The sequence below is a fragment of the Schistocerca cancellata genome, chromosome 11 (assembly GCF_023864275.1).
Source record: "Schistocerca cancellata isolate TAMUIC-IGC-003103 chromosome 11, iqSchCanc2.1, whole genome shotgun sequence".
Lineage (NCBI taxonomy): Eukaryota > Metazoa > Arthropoda > Insecta > Orthoptera > Acrididae > Schistocerca > Schistocerca cancellata.
This window is the reverse complement of record NC_064636.1, coordinates 101,089,017-101,113,238: the sequence shown is the minus strand read 5'-3', so window position 1 is coordinate 101,113,238 and position 24,222 is coordinate 101,089,017. Positions and strand designations below refer to the sequence as shown.

General features: G+C 43.9%; 2 protein-coding genes across 2 annotated transcripts in view; one reads left to right on the top strand and one right to left on the bottom strand.

Moving 5' to 3' along the window:
• Positions 1-24,222, top strand: part of LOC126108932 (speckle-type POZ protein-like) — a 333,552-nt gene that overhangs the window by 170,966 nt on the left and 138,364 nt on the right. The window lies entirely within an intron of this gene.
• The window catches only part of LOC126108930 (uncharacterized), a 102,993-nt gene that overhangs the window by 38,878 nt on the left and 39,893 nt on the right, over positions 1-24,222 (bottom strand). Inside the window, exon 3 of the mRNA XM_049914300.1 lies at positions 17,455-17,613. Coding sequence (XP_049770257.1) covers positions 17,455-17,613 — 159 coding nt within the window. The remainder of the gene's footprint in view (positions 1-17,454; positions 17,614-24,222) is intronic.

Here is a 24,222-nt window from a genome sequence, read left to right as displayed (position 1 = left end):
AAGAGAAATTTGTTAATACCGGACATAAAGTGTTAGGAAGTCTCTCCTAAAGGTATTTGTCGGAAGTGTATCCACGTAACCAAGTGAAACGTAGCCAGTGAAAAGGTTAGATAAAAAGAGAATAGCGGCTTTCGAAATGTGGTGCTATGGAAGAATGCTGAAGATTTGATGGGTCGATCATGTAAACAATGAGGAAGTACTGGATAGAATTAGGGAGACAAAGAATTTGTGACACAACTTGACCAAAAGAAGGGATCGGTTGGTAGGACACATTCTGAGACATGAAGAGATCACTACTTTAGCGCTGGAGAAAGATGTAGGTTGCAATAATTAATACAAGATAGAGTAGCATGGAGACGTGCATCAAACCAGCCTTCGGACTGAAGATCACAACAATACCACACAGAAAAGTAGTGTTCCTACGATAAAATGGCCGGTTTTATTGAAAAATAGCCAAAAATGGAGATGGTTTATTTAATCTGTTTCGTATCGTAATTGATTTGCACCATTGTAACTATTAGAGTGTAAACTCCTCATGATGCTGTCATCACCAAAACCACCATAACCCACCATAACCCACCACAACGACCACTACAATTCAACATCCACTGTCAAAAAACGGCCCTTCTCTCGCCTCTTCCACGCACTACGGGCTAGAAGATGTGGCTCGATTTTGTTCCCGGAAGTTCTCTGGCGAACTGGACAACTTCCCGTTCAGCTTTCGATTCGGGTTTTTCTTATCATCGGCACGCGGATGGTCTATTGGTCTGTTGGTCTCAAAGAGTTTCGCTTCAACGTTTCAGATTCACCGCTGTCGTAATTACGCATTCAGCTCGAGGCTGTTCATTTCTCTTCCCGCCTCTCCTGATGGTTCCAGCCACGCTTCTCTCTGATGGTTTTCACAGGACCCTCTCGTTCTGCCCTTATTCATAAATGGAAATGCTAGCTGACTGCAACTTTTCCTTTTTGTTTTGATTACCCTCTTTCACTTGCGAAACTATTTTCACTCTTCCATTTGTCTGTTTGTTTTGCTACCATGGAGTGATTGACCTCAACTGTCCGTAATACTAAAGATAATCAACGATTTTTACGACTACATTATTAGAATTTTCATTACTGTTTTTGATGCGCGCATTGTTCATTATTTCATTATTAGACACTGACGCAGTTCTCTGTGCTACAGGAAAACAGTTGAATGTTGGCGGAAGAACAAAGAAACTTCTCGTAAGATCTATTAGATGATGCCCAGTCCCCCTGCTGACTAGTTTAAGAAACGGAAGAATTTCCGTTTAATGTTGATGAGAGTTTTGATACTATGGAACCTCCTTGTCTGATTCTTCTTCCTAATTTCGATTCCTCATTATCATTAGGAAGTAGGATGGCTATTGGACCACTAACACATGCATTGATTAGACAAATTTATGATTATTGCCAAACGCGAAGGTGGATGCTAGAGGTGACGTTGTAGGCACGTGAGAAGTACATACACTGACGGACAAAATAATCGCAACACCAAGAAGGAATGGTGCGTCCTAAACGAAAATTGGCAGGTGTGCTACTACTTTTGAAAGCTGATGTAGATTCATATTTCGCAATAATTACATGCGAGTGCCGCTAGTGGCGGACTATGACGATGCAAATCAGGTTTGCTTCAAATACACGCTGTAACTGTCGTGCCCGTCAGTTACCTTTGAGATTGGGCGTGGTGAGTTGGTGTTAATCAAGAATGCCTTTAAGGCGACAAAGATGCCACTATCAACACATCACTCAGTTTGAAGGAGATCGTGTAAGAACCTAGATGTTCCTTCTGCGATATTTCAGGTAGACTTGACAGGAATGTAGCAACTGTACATGTTTACTGACAGCGGTTGACACGAGAATGTATAGTCGCAAGTGGAACTACCGAGAGAGAAGACCATCGTATTCAGTGTATGGCTGTGGCGCATCAGCAGCTGGCACCAAAGTGATACGACAAAATGGCCATTTGCGACGTTGGTGGTATCAAGCGAGAGCTCACTGGAGGACAGGGTGGAGGTCTGTTGTGTTTTCTGATGAAAGTCCATTCTGCCTCTGTGTCGTGTGTTAGCTAGAAGGATGCCTTTCTGTGTGCTAGACGGACTGGACCTACACCTGGAGTTACAGCCTGGGGTACGATTTTGTATGAGAGCAGGAGCGCTCTCGTGATTACGCCACGCATCCTGACTGCAAAATTGTGCGTCATTCCTGTGAATCGACTTGTTGTGCTACCATTCATGAACAGCATTCCATGGGGTGGTGTGCTGCCATTCACGAACAGCATTCGAGGGGGTATTTTCCAACAGGATACCACTCGACCATATACCGCTGTTGTAATCCAACACGTTCTACACAGTGACCACACGTTGGCTTGGCCTGCTCAGTGACCAAACCTGTCGCGCATCGAGCACATATGGGACAGCATCTAACGACAACTCCAGCGTCATCCACAAACAGCATTAACTGTCCCTGTACTGACCGACCAAGTGCAACGGGCACGGACCGACATCTCATAAACTGACAAACGGCGGCGCTCGTGCCATACAATTAGAGCACGTCTGCATGCTTCCTTTCAACATTCTGGCTGTGGTACCGGTTACTAATGTACCTGCATTTTAAATTTGGGATGGCTTATTTCGCACTTACTTTAATCTGTAATCCTGCAATGTTAATCAATTAAATATATCGGCTAGACAAATATATTCCCAAAATTTCCTTACTGTTTATTAATTATTTTTTGCTGTTTCACTTTATTTCCGTCAATGTAACTGGATCAGTGACGAATGGATGATCAGTCTATTAACGATGCGGTTTGCAAATGTAGAAGTGTGCTGACTTTGACAAAGGGAGGATTGCTCTGGCCGCCACCTGGGTACTAGATTCTCAGGGACGGAGAATCTGGTGGGCTGCTCGTGAGCTTTGATCGTGAGCATCTACAGAAAGTGGCTGAAGGACGGCGAGACCACAAGCATCCGACAGATTGTTGGACTTCCAGGCCTCATTACAGGAAGTGGAGACACGGACTTTCCCGTTCTGCAGAGCCCAGTGGGAAGGGGTGTCGGCCCCCGGCACGAATGCGCCCGATGGATTAGTGTCAAGGTCCGGTGTGCCGGCCAGCCTGTGGATGGTCTTTAAGGCGGTTTTCCACCTGCCTCGGCGAATGTGGGCTGGTTCCCCTTATTCCTTCTCAGTTACACTATATTGGCAATTGCTGCACAAACACTGTCTCCACGTATGTGTACACCGTAATGACTCTACCACGCAAACATCTGGGGTTGCACTCATTCCGAGGGGAGGGGGGGGGGGGTCCACTGGGGGCCGAACCACACAATAACCCTGTGTTCGCTGTGGGGTGGCGGTGGGGTGGGTGGACTGCTGTGGCCTGTTGTGGGGTTGTGAATCACTGAGGGCTATGGCAGGGCGGAACCTCTCCATCGTTTCTAAGTCCCCAGTTCACGGTACAATACACACACACACTGTTCAGCACACACTGCTGAGCACGAGCGCTGAACCAACACCATCGTCAGTGACGCCTGAGGTGAGAACAGGATCATCGAGAGTGGAACTTGGGTCAAAGGAAACCTCTCGCCTGGTCAGATGAATCACGCTGCTTGTTACACCAGGTTGATGGTCGCTAGAAGAATGGCAGCTCAGGGATCATACTGTGCTACAAATGAAGGCCAGTGCTAGAAGTATTAAGCTGTGGTTGACATTCACCTGGTCTTTCATGGCACCTGATGGCAACATGACAGCCGTGGAGTTTGAGAACGTAGCTGCAGTCTACCTGCATCTTTCACTTTTGATGTCTTATCTGTCGGCAAAGGCATTTTCCACCAGGACAACAGGACAACTGTCTGTAGCACATGGCCGGAATCGTGCTACGGTGTTAGTGAAATCATTATACCGTCCCCAGTGAAATACTAAGAAAAGACTTAAAAACATACTTTATAAAGAACAGACATTTAAAAATTGAATAATAAGTGGACACTAGCCGCTCAGGCGAACATAAATTTTTCTCGTGTATCCGTATTATAATAATTTCTCTGTGTAAGTTTCGTGGGCAAAGAAATATAACAAAATGATCTAAAGAGACGACAAGATGAGCTCTTTTGTTAATTTTTTTAGTCGTCTTTTACTTGTTCCCTTGCCTGCGTGTAGACGAACATCTTGCGAGTGCTGGCAAATCTAAGCATAATTGTACTAATTAAGCAGATAATGTATTGATTTAATATTATCGTCCACTTTTAATGTGTAAGAGGTGATCCCGATTTCATGTCCGCCTTCCCTGAATTAACCTGCATTCGAATAATTTACAGTGCAACGATCGCAGCGACAGATGCAGCCAACGACGCCATTACGTGGCGATATTAAATTATAAAAATTAGCGGAAACGAAAAACTCGCCCGCTATTAACATAATATACATTTTTCTCCACAGCCGCCTGACGCTGCAGAAAATACGTAGCTTCAAGGTTTTTATTTTCAGTACAACAGCCGATAGCCAGAGCCAGTTACTCCGACTACAAAGCAGTGGTTAACGGAGGTAAGAAGAAATACTCTCGTGCGTGTGTGGGCCGCAGTTGTAATTAATAACTAGAGATTTTTTGCTTTAAAGTAAACTGACTAGCCGAGGAAATCATATGAAAAGTTTATTCCATTGTTCGACTTATGTGCTCATGTTTTAAGATTCAGCGAGTCCAAGGTTCATTAAAGTAACAAATACTTTCCACGGAAGATTAATATTGTTACAAAAGAGAAATTCACAAACGCATTCAATTGTAAATCAAAACTGAATGTAATATCATTTTGATTAAGGCCCACCACGTAAGTCGGCCGCAATCACCATTACCAATCAATTTCTGTAGTAAATAATAAATTAAATTACGACGGCCGACGGGCGCGAGATCATGTTGACCTCTTGGCTAGCAGACCTCCCTGTTCTGAACCAGCCGGCCGCGGTGGTCTAGCGGTTCTGCCGCTGCAGTCCGGAACCGCGGGACTGCTACGGTCGCAGGTTCGAATCCTGCCTCGGGTATGGGTGTGTGTGATGTCCTTAGGTTAGTTAGGTTTAAGTGTTTCTAAGTTCTAGGGGACTTATGACCTAAGATGTTGAGTCCCATAGTGCTCGAGCCATTTGAATCATTTGTTCTGAACCTGATGAAACACGTCTGGAATGCTTTTGCGCTCCGTCTCCGCCCTCACAAATCAGGGACACACTGTTTATGGGGACTGTGTGAGCTGTTTGTAGACAGCTGGTACCACATGACTCCGGCAACCTACCAACCTGTCTAGGACGTGTCACGTCTGTGCCATACATGATCAGTGCTGGGTTGCGTTCTGAAGGTGCGTCCACCATGAGGTTCTCAGGTTCAGTAGATGTTGCCATGAAGTAGTTCAGACCACACACTACCTGTAACTTCACCAACAAGAATATGGACCTCACTATTTGAGGAGAAATGATAACCATCATAAAATCTTCAAAAATAAAAACTTCTTGTGCTTATGATAAAATATCAACAAAGTTAATTAAAGAGTGTGGCTTTGAGTTTAGCAACACAATAACCTATCTGTGTAACCAGTCATTTATCAGTGGCTGAAATTAAGTTGAGCTTCTATTTAAGAAAGCAGATGAAAAAAATGCCATCAAACTTCTGTCCACTTTCACTTTTGCCAACATTCTCAAAAATCTTAGAACATTGTAACACAATAAACAATAAACAATGTGCTGTACAAGTCTCACATCGGATTTGTCATCCGTCAAAGGCATTTGATTGTATACATCACAATATCCTTTTAACTAAATTATAAAATTACAGTGTAACAGGAAATGCTGTAAAATGATTCAGTTTCTATATCTCTCACAGGAAAGAAAACGTGTCATTAGGAAAGAGACATGAAATAAGCTATCAGGCGCCATACGACCGTGTACTAATTACATGTGGTGTCCCACAAGGTTCCATCTTAGGGCCCTTGCTTCCTCTTGCGTATATGAGTGACATGACATGTGTAACATTACTAGATGCCAAGTTTGTTTTGTTTGCAGATTATACAAACAATGCAATTAATAGAAAATCGAGTTTTGTCTTATAAAGATCTGTTGATGAAATTTTCGAGGACATTAATTAATAGTTCCTAGTCCATTCTTTGTCGTTAAACTTTGAAAAAACACAATACATTCTATTTGCAATGCGAATTTTGTCAAACATAGGGGATATAAAACGAAATAGCTGACATACTATGCTTCCTTTCATTCCATAATGGCGTATGGGATTATTTTTTGGAATAACTCATCAAATCAAGCTAAAGTGTCCTGGGTTCAAAAACGTTTGATAAAAATTATTTATGGTGTGAACTCAAGAACATCCGGCACTGACCTATTTAGGGAAATACAGATATTAACTACTGCTTCCCAATATTTTTATGCCTTAATGAAATTTGTCCTTAAAGTATATCTCTTTTTCAGACCAATAGGTCAGTTCATGGAATCAATACTAGAAATAAAAATAATCTTCATAAAGATTTAGTAGCTTGCTTTGATCCAAAAAGTGTCCATTATTCAGAAACACACATTTTCAATAAGTGACCAGGAGCCACAAAAAGTTTAATTACTGATGAAGTTCAAAGGAGCCTAAAGGATTTCTTGGTGGCCAGCAGCTTCTGCTCCAAGAGAAACAAGTGATTTGTGTTTGTGTGTGACTAATATTATAAATTAACGCGAATATTAGTACAATCTGAGTTCTGAGCAAATCCAGTGCAGTAATGTCATCATAGTAAAGACGTGTCGTAAAGTGGTTCCTCTACTCAGTGTTTATTGCCTCATAAGTGAAAATATGTTTAAAACGTTTTTGACTCATTACACATCCAAGACGATCATTCCACTTGTGATCTGTGGAAGGTAGTTCATCTAATCCGACGCAATCTTCTTCGGGCTATCATGCATGCTTCCAGTCATCAATGCACATTCTTCTGTATTCTAGCGTGTAATGCAGAAATGTCTTGCTGTTTGAAAGTTAGCATGAGTGAAACGCCGGTTAAAAAATGTGAATCACCATAGACAACAATACAGATAGATGTAAATGACTGAACTACTTCGGGTTTTAATTACTAGTTATGTTACAAGGCTTTACATCCTCCCGCCAGACAAGACGCCGTCCTTTCGAACTGTTGTAAATTTTGTATTAGGATTTTAACATTTAACTCTGTTTATATCACGTAGTAAATAAGTGTATTAATCCCTGTTCCAGTGCATTCATCAGAAGCTAACTTTTCAAACTCGTATTATTCATTGAAAGTCGAAAGTGCCTAAAAGATGAAATCACGCACTGACATCAACCGATTGATGGTAAATACATGATAAACTACTTATGGACTAATTTATATGCATTTCTTTATCGTTTAAAAATCTATGTTTTCGAATTCGTTGTGGTTATCTGCAGACTTTAACGCAGACAGTTAAGTTTATATCAGGTTATTCAGTGACTGAAAGCGTGTGCGTAGGCCAAATTTGTTTTCTCGGCTCCACAGTTATAAAGAAAACTGTAACAGGTCACAAATACGTAGAAACGTATATGTCAGTGTAATTACTTACGACAGTACGGCTATGGGTGACAAACAAGCGTACTGCAGCAGGTTAGTTCATAATGCGGAACATGTTTGTGGGGATTGTGAATTGTGGTTCCATTGGGTTGAGTAGGGGGAACACGAGAAGACAATACTAATGACACTCTCTCACGGATATGTAGGCTATGCTAAAAAAAAAAAAAAGAGAGGTGCCCGACAGCTGCGGAGATTGAGGCTGTGTAAACTGAATTTGCGCAGTTGGGAGGAAAAAAAAGACAGCCTGCTATGTGAAAAGGTAGCAGTGAAGGGGTGTAAGAGGAATCAGTGGTTGCCGTTGAGTTCGGGGATAGGTAAAGGCCGATACCAGTTAAGGTCGAGGTGCTCTTCATCCTCAGGAAGTAGTTAGTGATGTCAACAGAGGGGGTCAGATTGGTCCCATATTTTAGATATCCAGCAGGCCGTTCCTAGCAACTGATTTCTAATCGTTTTGCGTGACTGTGGAGTATCGTCTCAGTTGTGCGACTCGATTCGTGATTTCCTGTCAGACAAGTCACAGATCGTAGTAACTGGCGGAAAGTTATTGAGTTAAACAGGAGTAACATCTGGCGGTGCCCAAGGAAGGGTTATAGCCCGTCTGCTGGTCCTGATCTACATAAGTGATTTAACAAACAATCTGAGCAGCTCTCTTGGAGTATGCAGATGATGCTGTCATTTATTCCATTATAAAGTCACCAGATGATAAAAAGATGTCGAAAAACAATTTAGGTGCGAAGAATCGCAATCGACTCTAAATAATGAAAACTGAGAAATCATCCACATGAGTACTAAAAGGAATCGGCTAAATTTCGGTTACAAGATAAAATAACTCGTGTGGAAGCTGTAAATTCAACTATAAACTACAATTACAAATACCTGAAACTGGAAAGATCACATAGACAATGCTGTTAGGAAAAGCAAACCAAAGACTGCGATTTACTGGCAGAACACTTAGAAAATGGAACAGGTCTGCTAAAATGACTGCTTACAGTACACTCGTCCACACTCTTTTGGAACCTGCATCAGATGGGATTGACGGAGGACATCGAAAAAATTCAGAAAAGAACAGCTCGTTTTGTATTGTTGCGAAATAGGAGAGATACGGACACAGGATTTGGGGTCGCAATCAATAACGCAAAGGCGATTTTCATTGCGGCGGCATTTTATCATGGAATTTCAATCACTAACTTTCTCCTCGTAGTGCGAAAATATTTTCTTGACTCCCACCTGCATAGGGAGTAATGATCATCATAATAAAGTAAGAGAAATCGGGTCTCGCAGGGAAAGAATTAAGGGTTCATTTTTCCTGCGCGCTGTCCGAGAGTTGAATGTTAGAGAAATAGCTCAAAGGTGCTTAGACGAACCCTCTGCAGGGGACTTAATTGTGAACTGCATGTATGTGTAGATGAAGATTTGACTCATTCAGTTTTAGAAGGAAGAGGGAAGCGCCAGACCATTGATAAGAGTCATTTCGGAAGCTAAGGTATGTAATAATAGAAAGGACTTGCTGCTACATAGCAGTCTTGGAACGTGTGTAGGCCTGCAGCTGCAGGAAAAACCAGGATCAGGGTACCAGGACACAAGTATTTTTAAACTTAGTGCTGTCCCTGGCAAGAGTCAATTCTGAGGCACTTAATAGGGATTTCGACAGAGGTGACTAGGTACTGCTAAATGGAAATGTAGGCAACAGTCTTGCGAATAACTGGAGAGAGTATCAGGATTGACTCCGACAAGCTATATCACACACATACGTGGGCTTTGTTTAGGTTCTGAGTGACATAATCAACCGTAGATGAATAAACTTTTCAGGCGAGTTAACTAGGAAGTACTAGAGTTATTGTTGACTTCCAAAAAGGTCACACTGATGTCTTGCCGGTTGCTGCAATTAGGAAAAGGGGACACACAAGACGTAGGCCATTGGTTAAGAGTAGGAGGAATATACAAATTAACCAAATTCATACTCCAAATTTTAGGAGATGGGATACCATCACCAGTCGTAAAATTCCTGCAATTACAGGCGAGAGAGGTAAGCCATTCAGAGACATTACTGAAACATTACTGAATAAATCAATTTTATTTCCTAAAAAACTGGTTCAAGTAAGCTTACAGTAGTGCATTATTAGTTTAGAAGATCAAAAAACTACGCTAGGGAGTTTGATCCATTTACATGTTGTAGATGCACTATGTCTGTCTGAGCATCACGTAAATGCAGGAATATACAGTATATATTAAACAAAGTGGATTCAAAATTATTGGTAAATTACTGAACGGAAGATATGGAGAGCGAAGAATCTGTCATGTAGCTTACAAGTGACATCAAGTAAAAGTTTACTGAAACCAGTAGTTTATGCTTACCTCAAGAAATGAAATCCCTTGTTCGTCGATGGATACCATTGAAAAACGTCATTTATCTTTTTTAAAGTATATAGATCCAAACGTGGAAATTTATTATAATTCTTAGACGATTTGGGTCATAATTATGCCAGATAGCATAAAACGAAAGCAAATGGTACTCTGTGCGGATCTTGATGTAAAATTTCAAAGTGACTGAGAAGAAATTAAATATTTTGACAAACAATCCTGTAGGAAGAACATCCGCAACGAGCATTATAGCAGAGGTTGAAAATACCGCTTCAGTTGTAAATTACTTTATCCGCTACTCCCTGTTCTACGCGCATAGGCAGCACACCGCGCCTGGTACACACGTTGCTCGGCGACCACAGCACAGCTACGACACCTGAGGATGGGCTTATAACAGTCCGAAACCGGTCGTGTGAAAATAAAGGAATTTACAGCTGAAGCGGTAGTTTCAACCTCTGCTAAATATTTTGGAATGTAACTTAACACATATAACCTGAGTTCTATTGTTAATTTTTCCATCAGAACTACACATGAAGTTTTGGGAGCTCTTCTCTGGTACACTGATTAGAGTGACACTTTGCTTGTCATGGAGATGGAGAATTTCGTTTGAATTTTTGTTGTGACGACACTCTGCAGGAGCCACAAACGGGTGCGGCCGGCTGCCATGTGGGATATCGGACAGGCCTGCGTGGCCTTTTTGCAGTGATGACTGGCGCCTCGCCCAACGACTCATCGTCCTTTTGTTCAACGCCAGTTCTCCGTAGACATTCGGCAAGTGCCTACGAATATTTGCGGTGCTCTGGTTTCCCACCAAAAGCAACTCAATGACAGCTCTGCTCTTACAGACGCCGTTTTGAATGTTACATATACTGCTACCACCCACCGAAACTTCATGAAACCGTAGGGACTGAAGAGGGAATATCCCGTGACAAATTCTGCAATTTTTCAATCGAAACTGACCGTAAAAAAAAGAATCCATTACTTACTGAACGCCCCTCGTATAAGCTGTCTTTCCAGTTGAAGTAATCAGTGACTCTCATACGATCTTTTTGAATTTATTTACGCTCCTTGCCATTATTAAACTGATAGCGTTCATTTAACGAATCTATTTAACAATCCAGGTGGTCATGTACTGCACCAGCTACACACTAGTGCGTACTCTCCCAGGATCATTTTGCCCTCAGCAAACGTGTTGATTCACTGAGAGTTGCCTGCGCGATCGACACTCATTTATTGAGCACAAGATTACTAGCAGGGATTTTGTACGAATCTTTCAGGTTGTAGGTGGTAAGTTTACATCAGGATATTCGCAGCAGGTTATTGTCACTGAGTTTCCATTCACTGTTATTCTATTATTCAACATTCTCAATCTTAGCGTGGAGAAGTACTGAAGCCAGAAGCCAACGTAAGAAGGGCCGTATCTATGGGCGGGGAGGGGGAGGGGGGGGGGACTGGGTTATTTGTCCAGGACGGCAATTTCAAGGGGCGCCAAATTCACATTACTGAAGAAAAAACCTTGTTTTGCAAAGCGACAGCCCACGTATCGATTATTCATATGATTCTGAAACATATCCCTATTGATTTTCGAACATTCTAAGTTCATTTCTGAACGTATCATAAGTTGACTCAACGCGTGCATAGAGTACGTGATCTCTCTGCTAGGGGAATCCCCGTCGCAGCCAGAAGTTAATAACTTTCCCGCGGACAAAGGGGGATGGTGCTGTATGAGCCGATCCCAATAAATGAGAACGGGTGAATACCAATCGCTGTTTTTTATGTGGTTGATTAGGTGTGCGAATGATAAGCCTTATTTTAACTTTTAGCGAAGTCCATAGATTCAGACAACCAGAGTGGAAATAAGCGACTAACAGCAACATCAGGTAATGAAAATTACATATTATTTCCCCAATGTATCCAAGAAAATGAAATTCTGAGAGGAAATTTTTGTTAGATTGATACACTACTAACGGCCAGCGGTACAGTCTCCGGTTAGCAGCAGCTTAATTCTATTCTCGGAATGGCGCGGAAAATGCTTTTCACGGACATGTAAAAAACGCCTAACTGGAGAATGGACGCGGGATAACTATACAGGATACTGGCTGGGTTAGTGAAGTCAACTGGAGAACAATTTTTTAAAGTGGCAGGAATAGATACAGAATTAGTGATGATAAGATTGTTTGTTAGAACGAGTAAGGAGAAAAAACGAGAACATCACACAGATTATATGGAAGAATATGACAATCTCAAATTTATACAAAAATTTCGTACTACTACTACTTCTCGATCTCATGCTTGAGAAATTGGAGGTTATGAACGAAAAGTGAAACTCCTAAGATAAAATTTTTGCTTGTAGTAAGCCTAATAGGCATTTGATATGCGTACTTTGTGAGTTATATTCTGTCGTGTTATTTATATAAATAAGGTAGATAAACATAACCATTTGTGACAAAACAGTCTCGACTATTTGGCGAGTGTTAAACTGCTGCAATATTGAAAAGACGTATTTCGTTTTATCTAGCAGACAGTGGCAAAATAGACGTAATCAAATCGAGAAACCCCGCCAGTCTTGGGTACTACTCATATTAACAGCTTTTTCAGTATTAGGCAACACCATTTTAATTTTTCATGTAGCAAAACGTTTCACGAACTTTGATGACGTAATACACATATCAAAAAAGGTTTTGCATCAGCCCGGTTCCCAGAACTCCTGAAGATAGACGTTGACTGTGGCTATTGTATCACAGACACAGTCCCACTGACTGTTCATAAATGTCACTAAACCCTCCCAAAGATGTAAACAACCATGCATGAGCAACGCCTACTAGAAGGAAGGGGTCCGATAGCCGATAAGTTACAGCGATTCCACCAGGAAGGAGGTAAACGGCTCGTGTTGTCTGTAGTTCAGCCATGCCTAGACGGCCAATACCGCGGTTAGATCGCGTCCGCATTGTTACTTTGTGCCAGGAAGGCAAGTGTCCAGGCGTCTCGGAGTGAACTAAAGCGATGTTGTTCGGACATGGAGGATGTACAGACGAACTGTCGATGACATGCCTCGCTCAGGCCGCCCAAGGGCTGCTACTGCAGTGGATGACTTCTACCTACGGATTATGGCTCGGAGGAAAGCAACGCCACCATGTTGAATAATGCTTTTCCTGCAGCCACAGGACGTAGTGTTACGACTCAAATTATTTCATTACTGTTATTTGTTGATTTCGATTTAATTTCTTTCCTTTTATCGTCTTATATTCTCGTCCATGTTATTGCCTTCGTTATTTTTATTCCTCATTTTGCTAGAATTAGTTTTACTTATAACCGTTGTTTCGTTTAAATTTTCATCTGCGTTGTTTTGTCCATAGTGCAATAAGAATTTACGTTTTAAATGTCTATGTGACAACTACCATCCAAAAAAAAATTATCCATCTTGTAACGAAAAATACGTTTGACACCATACCACAGTCAATAGGAGAAGGTTTCTTTCGTCTTTTGTTTTTTTGAATGATAAAAATTCGTTTTAAAGCGTTTAAATATTATGATCGACAAATTAAAAATAATTAAATTCACATGCACAAAGATTCGAAGTGAAAAGAATTACAGGAAGAAGTAAATACAACAACTGAAACAATTAATACACTGATAAGGTAACGCGATAAAGAAATAAAACATGAAAAAATCACTTTCATTCAGGTTAATTGAATAAAAATAACGATTAAAGATTTAATAATAAAAAGTTTCAAAGCACCTGACGAGTTTCGAATTCTCCATCTTGTGCAAGTGAGTATGGCTTAGTTACCGTTATGCTATCGCAACAGTCTGACTAACAATACTACTACTGTAGAGCATGAGACAAAATTTCGAAATATTTTTTTCGTTAATTACTGGCAAACGAGGGTCCACCAAGGTGAATGGCTGCTGGGTGTGTTATCTTGGGCCTTAACCAACATAAAGTCGATCCCATCGTTGGAGACCTGTCTTTGTAAGAATATGTGTTGTGGCTGGCTCGCTTGTTGGGGTAGAGGCCGACGGGCAAAATACGTTGACTCAGCATCCATCAGCACCTTCTGGCCTGTGTCAAACTACATCTGTGCGTGTCGTATCGAACATCACTGGCGACACGTGACAAGGTCCCCCACTCCCCTCTCCTTCCTCTGCTCGCACCCCCTTCCCTCCACCACCTTACTCTCATCCAGTATGCATCATATGATGTCCGTATACAATAGTGAATGGATCGTTATGAAGTGCTGTTGACTGACATCGGCGAAAAAGCAGAAGAAGTCTCAGAGTAACTACACACATCAAAAAAAGTTTTGCATCACCCCAGTTCTCATAGCTCCTGAAGATAGGTGTTCACTGCTCCGAGGTGTCACTGAACCCGCCCAAAGATGTAAACAACCATGCATGAGCAGCGCCTATTACATGGTAGGGGTCCGACAGCCTATCAGTTACAGTCATTCCACCGAGAAGGAGGTACATGGCTCACGTTGTCTGTAGCTCAACCATGCCTAGACAGTCAGTACTGGGGTTCGATCGCGTCCGCATAGTTACTTTGTGCCAGGAAGGGCTCTCAACAAGGGAAGTGTCCAGGCGTCTCGGAGTGAACCAAAGCGATGTTGTTCGGATGTGGATCGATACAGAGAGACAGGAACTGTCGATGACATGTTCCGCTCATGCCGCCCAAGGGCTACTACTGCAGTGGATGACCTCTACCTACGGATTATGGCTCGGAGGAACCCTGACAGCAACGCCACCGTGTTGAATAATGCTTTTCGTACAACAACAGGACGTAGTGTTACGACTCAAACTGTGTGCAACAGGCTGCATGATGCGCAACTTCACTCCTGACGTCCATGGCGAGGTCCATCTTTGCAACCACAACACCATGCAGTGCGGCGCAGATGGGCCCAACAGCATGCCAAATGGACAGCTCAGTACTGGCGTCACGTTCTCTTCACCGATGAGTGTCGCATATGCCTTCAACCAGACAATCGCCGGAGACGTGTTTGGAGGCAGCCTTGTCAGGCTGAATGCCTTAGACACACTGTCCAGCGAGTGCAGCAACGTGGAGGTTCCCTGTTGTTTTGGCGTGGCATTATGTGGGGCCGACGTACGCCGCTGGTGGTCATGGAATGCGCCCTAACGGCTGTACAATACTTGAATGCCCTTCTCCGACCGATAGCGCAACCAAATCCGTAGCATATTGGCGAGGCATTCGTCTTCATGGACGTCAATTCGCGCCCCCATCGTGCACATCTTGTGAATGACTACCTTCAGGATAACGACATGAATCCCATCGAACATGTCTGGGATAGATTGAAAAGTGCTGTTTATGAACGACGTCACACGCCAACCACTCTGAGGGATTTACGCCGAATCACCGTTGAGGAGTGGGACAATCTGGACCAAGATTGCCTTCATAAACTTGTGGATAGTATGCCACGAAGAATACAGGCATGCATCAATGCAAGTGGACATGCTACTGGGTATTACAGGTATCGGTGTGTACAGCAATCTGGACCACCACCTCTGAAGGTCTCGCTGTATGGTGGTACAACATGCAATGTGTGGTTTTCATGAGCAATAAAAACGACGGAAATGATGTTTACGTTGATCTCTATTCCAATTTTCTGTACAGGTTCCGGAACTCTGCGAACCGAGGTGATGCAATTTTTTTTCTTTTTTTTTTTTAGTATGTGTAGATTCTTTCGCAGAAAGGAAAGCACGCCGTGGAAGCTGTTGCAAGATAAGAGAGAAAAATGCTTGGACCTAAGGATTGATGAAGTGTGTCGTGTCTTGCTTCTCTCTTGTCGTTATTGCGACGAAGTTTTGGCACTGCACTGTGGCACACTTCAGACCAAATAAGGTGTTTTACATTTCGCCGAATATATATTTTTTATATATCATACTCTTCAGAAAGATGCGCGCTATTTTTGAAAATTCGATTTTTTTAATTTCTGGCGGTCTATCTCAAACTCTCGAGGGGGAGGGTGGGGGGCGGGAAGCCGCCACTATCACGTCTTGGCTCTGGTCCCAAAATGTCGTAGATCCGGGGCTGAAGGTAAGTCTGACCTGTATTAGCGTCTTCTTGACATGACGTCAGGTAACGTTAAATTAAATCTTTTGTGGGTAAATGTTCATACATTGTAAGTGGACAATTTAATGAGGGCCGTTTTCTGTAGGTAGTGTAACACGTTACAAATCACTTGGTACGAGGGGTAGCAACAGCTGTAACGATGCATTTCGAACGATGAAAACGACAGCAGATGCGTCAAAATGGTTTACTAATCGCGACTAGTTTCATTACATTACAGTGCTGTCTTCAGGTAACAAACTGTTGACATTCTAGTAAAAAAGTCCTTAAAATCTTCGTATGGGTGAAGAAAAGAAGTCTTCAGACTTGCTGAACAAGATTTTGCACAATTGTCAAGAAAAACACGACCTGTGGTATTGTAGAAAGGCGTTTCCCAAACATACGTGATACGTATTCTCAGGAAAAGCGGCCATCTCTGAGGCAGGTCTTTCTACGGTTGATTTCGGCACACCAACACAAGACTCAGAGCACATTTATCACTTTATCAAGTTTTTTCCTGTAATAAATCGCGTTCAGAAACAACAGCACCCTTCATAAATTCAGTTATAGAAGGAGAAATGACTTATACTACCCACCACTAATCCATACTGTACTACAGAAAGGAATGAGGTCTTTGACGTCATAGCCAGTAATGTAAAGAATTTTATACTAAATAAAATTAACATCAAACGCTGTCTGAAATCGTATCTGCTTGAGTTGTTAATAATCCTTGTGTGTGTGTGTGTGTGTGTGTGTGTGTGTGTGTGTGTGTGTGCGTGGGCACGTGCGTGTTGTTTTAGAGAGATGGTGGGAGATGGACAATACAAAAAAAGTGTATTGAGACAGTTAAGAAGACAACCGCACAAATGGTCAGCAAATTGTCTTGTTTCTCGGCGAGAACATGCATTACAGCTGCAAAAGTGACTCTCTCCACATCGTAGCGAGAGGTCGAAATTAGAGTGCACAGACCATGAAAGTAATTAAACTAAAGTCTCACGAAAGGAGTTTTGTTACATTCCATGCAATAAAGTATCCGTAAACTTCAGCTGGTGCGAGTAATGTGTTTTTCTCTGTTCATATCTCATCTCTAGTTCAAACTGACAACATTTTCCTTACACATTAGCGTCTGCCTCCAGTTTCAGTTTTAGGATCTGATAATTTGCAGGAGAGGTGCTTAACACCAGAAAGGCGTCAAACTGATTAATTTCGAACATATTCCTTTTCTTATTGCCGTTCCTCAAAGTCATCGTAAACGAGTTTCACAAAGCATGACATTAAATAAAACTATATGGAGCTGTTCTAGATGTTCCAGTATGAATAGCAGCCTTCTAAGTATCACTTTAATGGATGTTTTGCATGCAGTTTGTCATCCACGCTTCTGAAGATACGCTCCGTCCAGAGTAGTGATTGGATACTTGCCGGAGGCACAGGCTTCTTGTTGATGCCCATGGGGTACCAGATGCACTCAAAGACGGCCGGGAAGTTAGCCAGCAAGTAGTCGAATGGCTTGGTGAAGGTCAGGTCGTAAAATTTAAGCCATCCACCAGTACTGCCCCACTTGTAAACGGTGATCTCCATCTGCAACGACACCACAGAAAATCATCAGAGGACTGTTCACGAAAACTTTCTCAGTGCAACTCACTTGCAGACAATTTTAGAGGAAATTAAATGGATCAAGTGCAAACGTTTTCAGCTCTTTTAAAGCACGCCAAATTGCGTACAGGGAGAAAGCAAATAGTAGGTTTAAAGAAATTGTTGTATCAATCTCTAAGCGAAGAGAAAAGATTTCCATTTCGATTATACTTTCTTAAACCAAGACACGGAAAGATGTGTACTATTGTGCAGTTTCCGTTGTCTGCAGACATTCATCAGAAAGGAGATATGTAATAGATAATTCTCAGATATCCAAACTAAGTTGGAAGGAAAACGTATTTCACTCTGTAAAGGAATACTTTTCAATCATTCTAAGCCTTTCGTTAGCTGACTTGAACATTCGTTTGCTGCTGAAGAGAAAAATCTATTGACATCGAACTGCACTAGAAGGTGACTGATAGGGTTGCTTCACCGTGGTAAATACCTACGAGAAAGGGTAACAGACTGCTTCCTCGTGTTATATTAAGACCCACAAACGGTATTCATTGGGTCCAACAGATATGAGTCAACTGGTATACAGAACGAAGCTAAGACAGACACTTTATTTAAGCGAAATAAAATAGATGAACTAAAGTTAAGCAATATTGTACTGTAGTAAAATAAATGTCGTGTGAATAGGGCCTCCCGTCGGGTAGACCGTTCGCCGGGTACAACTCTTTCAATTTGATGCCACTTCGGCGACTTGCGCGTCGATGGGGAAGAAATGATGATGGTTAGCACAACACAAGAATCAGTCCCTGAGCTGAGAACATCTCCGACCCAGCTGGGGATCGAACGCAGGCCGTTAGGATTGACATTCTGTCACGCTGACCACTCAGTTACTGGGGGCGGACTGTAGTATAGTAATACGAAATTGAGCAATAGTGTGCAATTACGATACCAACATGATCTGCATTACAGACAAATATATCAATTCTGAGAATCCCTGTGTGAAAAAGTTTGCTTTGGGATAGAAAGTGTTCTCCAAACAAAATATTTAAGTTGCCATTAAAACATTCTCTTGATCAGAATAAACAGAACACCTTGAACGACTAGAGAAAGAACCTTCACATCCACAGGATATGTACATTAATTAACATGTCCTGTGTGGTGTCACCGCCAGACACCACACTCGCTAGGTGGTAGCCTTTAAATCGGCCGCGGTCCGCTAGTACACGACGGACCCGCGTGTCGCCACTGTCAGTGATTGCAGACCGAGCGCCGCCACACGGCAGGTCTAGAGACACTTCATAGCACTCGCCCCAGTTGTACAGCCGACTTTGCTAGCGAAGCTACACTGACAAATAGCGCTCTCATTTGCCGAGACGATAGTTAGCATAGCCTTCAGCTACGTCAATTGCTACGACCTAGCAAGGCACCAGTATCATTTAATATTTATCTATGGATGCCTGTACCGTCAGACCGATGTTCTCCAATTGCGGATTAAAGTTAAGTATTCCAAGAGCTTCGTACTTTATTTATTAGACTCAACTCCTTTAACTGTTCCAGACCTCACGCCAGTCTGCGTGAGCTAAGCGTGCATTTCGGCCTCCTCTAGCAACACGGTGTTGGCTCTTCTGCCAACACACCACATGGCGACGAGCTAAATCGCGTTTGTACCAATTGCTGCACTAATTTACTTGTGTCATGGCTTGGCCACAATCTCCAGATGTACTGTCCGAATTTTATTGCTTGCAGAATCAGCAGACGCAGGCCTTATTGGATGCCCTTGGACAGCTCGTCCAGGGTCAACGTGCACTGCAAAAAGATGCGGCAGCCGCTGCTTCACCGCTACCGCAGCCACAACACGCAGTTGCACCACCTTTTCGTCCTTTTGATGCGGCACTGGAAAGCTGGACGGAGTGGTCACGCCAATTTGGATTCCATCTCGCCGCCTACAGAATTTAAGGTATTGAGCGGCAGCCTTTTTTGCTTTCTTGTGTAGGGGTCCAAACGTACCGTGTGATAGTGAAATTGTTTCCCCGACGCGACGTAGCAACTCTGTCCTACGAAGAAATTTTGTCTGCATTAGATGCATATTTCAAAGAATCAGTCAATGTAGTTGCAGAAAGGTATACGTTCTTTCGTACACAACGTACGGCCGGTCAGACTAATAGGGAGTGGGTTGCAACCTTGCAAGGCCTTACTAGGGATTGTGGTTTTGAGTGTGAATGTGGACTCCCTTATTCAGATACTATGGTGCGTGATGCAATTGCACAGAACGTTTCTGATGTTCGTATATGGGAACAGATTTTGAAACTAGTCAATCCCTCCCTTCTACAAGTGATGGACATATTGGATTGGCAGGACACACTTGACTTTGCTCAGGAATCATTTGAAACTTCGCCACCTGTGTGTCAAGTTAACCGGCCCACCGGGCGAGCTGCACGGAACAGTAAACAGCCCTCGCGCCCATCCGCACAGCCACGTGTGCCGCGTAAGCAAGCAAATGCAGTGTTGAAATCATGCCTGCGGTGTGCTACTAGGCATTCGTGTGAGAATTGCCCGTCACGCCAGGCTATTTGCTTTTTCTGTAATAAAAAAGGACATGTTCAAAGTGTTTGCCAGAAAAAGCTCCGATCGGACACTCACAAACATTCCAGGCCCTTTGCTTCATGCCGTAATCGAACCACGAATACTCAGGCTCGTGAACCTTTGCCCATGGACATTCGTGTAGTTCATTCCACTCCACCCAGTGCTACTCTCTCTAACGGTGACTGTGTTCGTCCCACAAAAAGTGTGCGTCGACATCGACGGAAATGCCGCGAAGTCGCAAGTGATTCTGTACCAGTGTCAGTTCACGTTGCACGAGACAGTCGCTCTTGTCGTCAGCAGGACAATAACTTGTTGTAGATTTGGACTTTGACGGACAAGTGATACCGTTCCAGCTCGATACCGGAGCTGCAGTTTCACTAATCAATCACACAACTGGGCAAACCTCCGTTGCGTGCCGCAAATGTTAAGCTAACTACATATTCAGGTCACAAGATCCCTGTGTTAGGACAGTGCAGCCTTCTTGCAACATACAAGGGACAAACAAAACTTGTGTATTTTTACGTCCTTCGTTCTTCTTCTGCAGTGAACTTGTTTGGTTTGGATTTATTTCAGTTGTTTAACTTGTCTATAGTAAATCAGGTTCTATCAGTGAACTAGACTGTGCCTTCAGCCAGTGTTTCTCGTCAATGTGAAGAATTTGCAGACATTTTTGCGCCGGGCCTTGGTTGCGCTAAGAACTATAAAGCACACTTGGAACTGAAAGTCAATGCGCAACCAAAATTCTTCAGAGAGCGCAATGTTCCCCACGCATTGCGTGATGAGGTCGCAAACACGTTACACGATTTGGAATCTCAAGGTGTAATTGAACGTGTGCAGGCTTCTCTCTAGGCTTCACCCTTAGTAATTTTGCAAAAACCTTCCGGAAAATTGAGACTTTGCGTGGACTTCAAGGCAACAGTGAATCCACAACTAGTGACTGCAACTTTTCCTTTACCCCGCCCGGAAGATCTTTTTGACAAACTGTGCCCGGGTACATAATTTTAGAAGTTGGACCTAGCAGATGCGTACTTGAAAATTCCGGTGGACGAAGAATCCCAGAGCGTTTTGGTGGTTAACACGCATTTTGGTTTGTACCGATTCAAACGACTGCCATTCGGGTGTGCATCCTCCCCTGCATTGTTTCAGCAATATCTACAAACTTTTTGTGCGTCGGTCCCTACTGCAGCAAACTATCTGGAAGATATTGTGATCTCCAGAACGACAGAAGAAGAACATTTAGCCAATCTCAGAACATTATTTCAGGTCTTGCGACAAAATGGTCTTCGCCTGCGGAAGGACAAATGTGTATTTTTTGCTCGTGATTTGCCATATCTGGGACATGTACTCAATGCCCAAGGCATACATCCCAGTCCAGAGCACCTCCGTGCCATACAAGACTTGCCTTCGCCGCAGAATTTGAAGCAGCTACAGAGTGCGCTGGGAAAAATTAATTATTACCATAAATATGTGCCGCACGCCTCTTCCATTTCAGCTCCGCTTCATCGCTCACGCCGTAAAGGTGTTCCGTTCGTCTGGACGACGGAATGCGAACGCGCCTTTCGCCAGTTGAAATCGGCGTTGCTTTCCAATACTTGCATTACGCCATTCGATCCCCAGAAACCCCTTTTGTTGATGGTAGATGCATCGGATTTCGGGATCGGTGCTGTGCTTGCGCACAAAGATGGACCGCACGATCGCCCTATTGCCTTTGCGTCCAAATTGCTCTCGTCTGCGCAAAGAAATTATTCACAGTTAGAGAAAGAAGCTTTGGCTCTCGTATTTGGTGTTACTAAGTTTCATGATTTCTTGTATGGTCGTCACTTTATCATTATCACAGACCATAAACCCTTGACGTCGCTTTTTCATCCGAACAAGCCTGTACCTCCACGTACAGCGCAGAAATTCATTCGCTTGTCTATTTTCCTCTCGCAGTACCGCTACGATATCTTGTATCGGTCCACTGCTAAGCACGGAAACGCCGATGCGTTGTCCTGTTTGCCTGTTGCTGAGGATAGAGCATTCGATTCCTCCGAACTTGCTTGCATGTTCATTGATTCGGAAACCGATGACGTGGTCGTATTGTTTCCGATTGATTTTCGTCGTGTAGCTACAGCCACAGCTGCCGACCCTGTCCTTGCTACCGTTCTGCGTTTTGTTGCTACGCAATGGCCCTTGTCAACGTCACGGATCGAGGATCCGTTGGTTCGCCGATTTTTTGCTTACAAGGAGAGACTTTTTGTTCGACGTGGTGTTTTGCTGTTGCGTTCTGATAATGATCAGTCCAGGGTCGTGGTCCCACGTTCGCTACAGTCCTCTGTCTTAAAGCTTCTCCTCCAAGGACATTGGGGTATTGTGAGAACGAAACAACTTGCTCGTCAGCACTGTACTTGGTTCGGAATCGATGCTGCGATTACGAATATGTGCTCTTCTTGCATGGCGTCTGCCGAACACCAATCCGCACCACCGCGGAAAATCATTGCATGGCCAAAAGCCACTTCCCGTTGGCAACGCTTACACATCGATTTTGCTGGTCCACTCTGGAATGCTCGATGGTCGGTTGTGGTAGATTCCTTCAGTAATTTTCCTTTTGTTGTCAAGATGTCTGCTATCTTTTGCATTGAAGGTCTTCCGCAGACTATTGTTTCTGACAATGGCCCACAATTCATGTCCGCAGAATTTCAGTCATTCTGCAAGGGCAATGGTATTCAACATCTGACGTCCGCGCCGTTTTCGCCACAGTCAAACGGTGCCGCTGAACGTTTGGTCCGGACTTTCAAGTCACAGATGTTGAAGCTGAAAGAGTCGCATTCTCGGGAGGACGCGTTATTGCTCTTTTTGTCCTCGTATCGCTCTCAGCCCCGAGATCGTCGCTCGCCGGCTGAGTTGCTTCATGGTCGTCCTCATCGAACCTTGATGTCTTTGCTACATCCGCCGCATCAGGTTCCTGTGCAGCGGCAGACACCTGCTTTTGCCCCAGGCGACGTTGCCTACTATCGTCACTACCGAGGTTCACGGCGTTGGCTCGCAGGGCGCATTCTTCGCTGCCTCGGCCGCGCTATGTATCTGGTTTTGGGGGCCTCTGGTGAGGTGCGTCGGCATCTCAATCAGCTGCGCCTCTGTCGTCGCACGGGTTCTGCCTCACCCCGTCTGCTTTCAGCGACGGTGCCGTCCGGTCAGCGCCCTGGGGACCCATCTACTGGCTCGCCTTCCATTTTGCCCAATGGCGACGCGCCGCCGCAGCCGCCTGTTCTCCCGCCGGCGACGCCCGCAGTGGACGCGTCGCTGCAACCGCCGGACGCCTCCCTGGGTCACGCGCCGCCGATCGCTTCCCGTGACCAGTTGTCTTCCGCCATGGAACTCTTGCCCACTCCGGACCATCTGTCGTCTTCGCCCGTCGGGTGCTTCGGCCCTTCCTGTCTGTCTAAGGGCGCATATACCGCATGTTGGCGTGCACCCTGGACTAGGTTTTCAGGCGTTTCCTAGCTCCTGTCGGACCGAATGGCCGGGTGCGGGTGGCACAGCCTCGCCTGTTGTTAGGCTCCCCACCTCGTCGCATACGTCAACATGGGGTCCTCCCCACGGCGCGCGGAAGCCTTATAACACAACCGTTCGCCGATTTGCGGGGGAGGAATGTGGTGTCACCGCCAGACACCACACTTGCTAGGTGGTAGCCTTTAAATCGGCCGCGGTCCGCTAGTATACGACGGACCCGCGTGTCGCCACTGTCAGTGATTGCAGACCGAGCGCCGCCACACGGCAGGTCTAGAGACACTTCATAGCACTCGCCCCAGTTGTACAGCCGACTTTGCTAGCGAAGCTACACTGACAAATAGCGCTCTCATTTGCCGAGACGATAGTTAGAATAGCCTTCAGCTACGTCAATTGCTACGACCTAGCAAGGCGCCAGTATCATTTAATATTTACCTATGGATGCCTGTACCGTCAGACCGATGCTCTCCAATTGTGGATTAAAGTTAAGTATTCCAAGAGCTTCGTACTTTATTTATTAGACTCCTTTAA